This window comes from Vicia villosa, linkage group LG2 (assembly GCF_029867415.1).
Source record: "Vicia villosa cultivar HV-30 ecotype Madison, WI linkage group LG2, Vvil1.0, whole genome shotgun sequence".
NCBI classification, from domain to species: domain Eukaryota; kingdom Viridiplantae; phylum Streptophyta; class Magnoliopsida; order Fabales; family Fabaceae; genus Vicia; species Vicia villosa.
The window spans coordinates 221,619,732-221,622,760 of NC_081181.1; the positions used below are offsets into that span (position 1 = coordinate 221,619,732).

Genomic DNA, 3,029 nt, shown 5'->3' on the forward strand with positions numbered 1-3,029 from the left:
AAAATTCAAACAGGTCGTTGATGTGATAATGCTTATATTTATAGAGTGAGCTTGCAAGTTATAAGTTTTTTTTATACTTGAGAAATATTCACATTATTGAGATGCTATATTATAAACTAAAAATGTGTCACATGATTTTCATTATTAATTTTCTATATTAACATATTTTCATTCAGAAAATTTTTTTGTGACCGATTTATTTTAAGGGGACAACTTCTCTACCCATCACAAAAAGTTGGGTAATGTACATTCAACCAATCATATGATGCCATTTAATTTTAACACAATTAATCATTTATTAAATATTACAATTGATTGTTGTTTTCAAGGTATTTTACACAGGAGGTAACCTTACCCAACTTTTTGAGTTGGGTAGATAAGAATTCACCTTAATTTAAACACAACAAGCACAACAACATACAAGACATTATTACACAAAACCAACAAGCACAAGCAGACATACAAAGTCATTATTACACTAAAAAAACAAAAATGATAATACTAAGGCTTATCATTTTTGGTGGCGACGGCAGAAGCCAAAGCAACAGGAGTGGTAGCCGTGTCGGCGGAAATCACACTGGTGGGAGTAACCACAGGGGAGGGAGTGGAGTGGTACACTGAGGTGGATTGCTGCAGCTGTTTTTTCCATCAGCCTCAATCTAGGCGGTTGAAGCAATAAGAAAGCAAACCAACACGAGTGAGTATTTCATTTTTTGATGTTTGATGTGAGAGAAAGATGAGACTAATGATGAAGTATCACATACAATAGATGGATATTTATACGACGGAGGCAACAGAAGCGGCAGCAGCGGATGTCACGGGAGCATCACAGTGGAGAGGGTTTGTGCACCCACTGTTGTTGCCATGCTGTCTGGATGAACAATCGCCTCCTCAATGCAAGTTGGGAAGGTTTCCTGTACAGTCTGGATGAACAACTGCCGTAACTCCGTCTGAGTGAAGACCTTCGAAGCTACACAACTAACCGAAGAGAAAATGGAAGAATTGTGATTTTACTAACAAATTTGAAATTGATTAGAGAGAATAATTAAGTATGAAAGAGATAAAATATAACATATTTATAGTTACCTATTTACCAATTCCACCCATGCCCAATATTTCTTTAAAAGCCATGTGTTGCAGGACTCCTTCTTCCATTCTTGAAGAACCTATATTTATGAAAGAAAGATGGGTTAAAAAAAATTATAAATCATGTTTAAGAATAGAAAATTTTGTAATTAAAAGATTTTATTAAAATAGTTAATTTATAAATTATAAAATTGTAAATTTCATTTGAGGAAAGCACGCAAATCGCAATTAGAAATTGATTTATTTTTCAAAAATTTAATTTAAGACACTTAATTCCCTTTTTATTTTAACCATAAAAAAAGTTGTTGATCCCAATTTATTTAGAATAAATTAGTTAAGAGTTAGTTAGCTGTAACTAATGTTAGTTGGAATCTATTAGACTCATTTCAAATAAAATTTAACCAATATTATAACAATTAAATGTATTCAAAGGGTTGGCTCAGTTGGTAAATGAGCTTTCTCCAAAAAGGGACGGAACCGGCTAGTACCCGGGTTCGATCCCGGCTGGAGTCAAAAACGCCCTGGGGCCACGGTGCCGTCGCCTCCGAGCCCGGGTCCGGATTAGTCACGTGGGGCCCCTTTCCCCCGCGGATACCGGTCGGTTAACGCCAAAAAAAAAAAAAAAAATTTAACCAATATTATAACAATTAAATGTATTTTGACTTTTTAAAACAAACTAATGGCCAATAATACCAACAAACTCAAACATAACATTTCAAATAATACTACTTACGCGAACCATACTCCTATTTCATACTAATAACAAACTATCAACATGTCCAACCAATCAAATATAAACATGTGGCATGCACTATTATAATTAAATTAAGAAAAATAAAAGAAAGGAACAAGCAATTAATGAAATAATATGGTGATAATGGGAGAAGGAAATCAAACCGCTACCAAAGAGTTGAAAACAAACCGTATTGTTGACGACTTTCCTATGCTGCGGAGTTGCCCTTGTTGTTGTTGTAGCGCTGTGTGAAGCTCGTGTTGATGTTGTGGTGAGCATCAATGATGTTTCGTTTATAAGGGTATTGCGGCGAGACAGTGAGTTGCGTTTGAAGGTGAATGTTTGGTTCACGGTTAAAAGGAGGTGGACATGATTAGTGATGAACCGCAAACCAGGCTATTGAAGCAACCAGAAAAAAGCAAACCAACATGAGAGAATGTTTCATTTTTTTTATGTTTGATGTGTGAGAGAGAGAGATGAGAATAATGATGAAGTATCACATAATACAATAGATGGGTATTTATAGAATATGGAGCAATGGCAACAAATATCTGAATAAGAGTGTGGAGTTGTAGAGTAATTGAGTGTGTGAGATATCAAGCCTTAGCCTACAACACGTGGAACACATGGCTAGGATACTTTTTTTAATTGCTAATGGTTAAAAAGGAAAACTTTATGAATTTAATTAAAACAAAAATAAATATTAAAAAGCTACAACACCTAATTATTATTTCTAATATACCTCCAACTCTGACATCTAATCTATATAAATAATTATATTAATCATTTTTTTTATGTGGAATGGTTCGAGATAAACCATACATAAATCATATATACCATCTTTAATGTGGAATTCATACATCATATATACCCTTTTTCTTTTAGTTTTTGTAGATTTCATTTTTTCATCTTTTATTTTTATTAATATATTAATAGTTTTTTATTTAAAACATTTCAAAAAAATATTTATTTAAAAAACAAGCATATAAATGAATGATCCTGTCTCCACAAAACTAAAGCTTTTATTAAATATTTCATAAAATATAGGTACAGAAAATTATGATAACATAAAATTATATATCATTTTTATCATATTATTATTTATTTTGTGGGATAGATATTTTACTTCAATATCTACTTGTTGATTTTATTAAGATCACAATTTTTCAACGGTGAGTGAAAGATTGATAAGGTGGCAATGTCGGGTAAC

The 3,029-nt window shown here is 32.5% G+C and overlaps 1 protein-coding gene across 2 annotated transcripts; it reads right to left on the minus strand.

Moving 5' to 3' along the window:
- Nucleotides 1-294: 294 nt before the first annotated feature.
- Nucleotides 295-2,320, minus strand: LOC131648305 (uncharacterized). 2 transcript variants are annotated; one of them, XR_009298096.1, is made up of 4 exons: nucleotides 2,009-2,320; nucleotides 1,087-1,166; nucleotides 765-978; nucleotides 295-659 (listed from the first exon to the last, which is right to left on the minus strand). XR_009298096.1 is itself a non-coding variant. In XM_058918079.1 (3 exons), the coding sequence occupies exons 1-3, from the start codon at nucleotides 2,096-2,098 to the stop codon at nucleotides 816-818; spliced, it is 333 nt and encodes a 110-aa protein (XP_058774062.1). In that variant the 5' UTR covers nucleotides 2,099-2,320; the 3' UTR covers nucleotides 295-815. The 2 variants fall into 2 exon arrangements, 1 of the variants encoding a protein (XP_058774062.1); XM_058918079.1 differs by having other exon boundaries at nucleotides 295-978.
- Between the last annotated feature and the right edge of the window lie 709 nt (nucleotides 2,321-3,029).

Bases quoted from the DNA above. Each gene is read 5' to 3' on its own strand.
- LOC131648305 (XM_058918079.1), bottom strand. From the start codon at position 2,098: ATGCTCACCACAACATCAACACGAGCTTCACACAGCGCTACAACAACA. The intron at 1,167-2,008 runs GTTTGTTTTCAA...TCATAAATATAG, and splicing joins GGAAAGTCGTCAACAATACG to GTTCTTCAAGAATGGAAGAA. The intron at 979-1,086 runs GTAACTATAAAT...CTCTTCGGTTAG, and splicing joins TGGGTGGAATTGGTAAATAG to TTGTGTAGCTTCGAAGGTCT.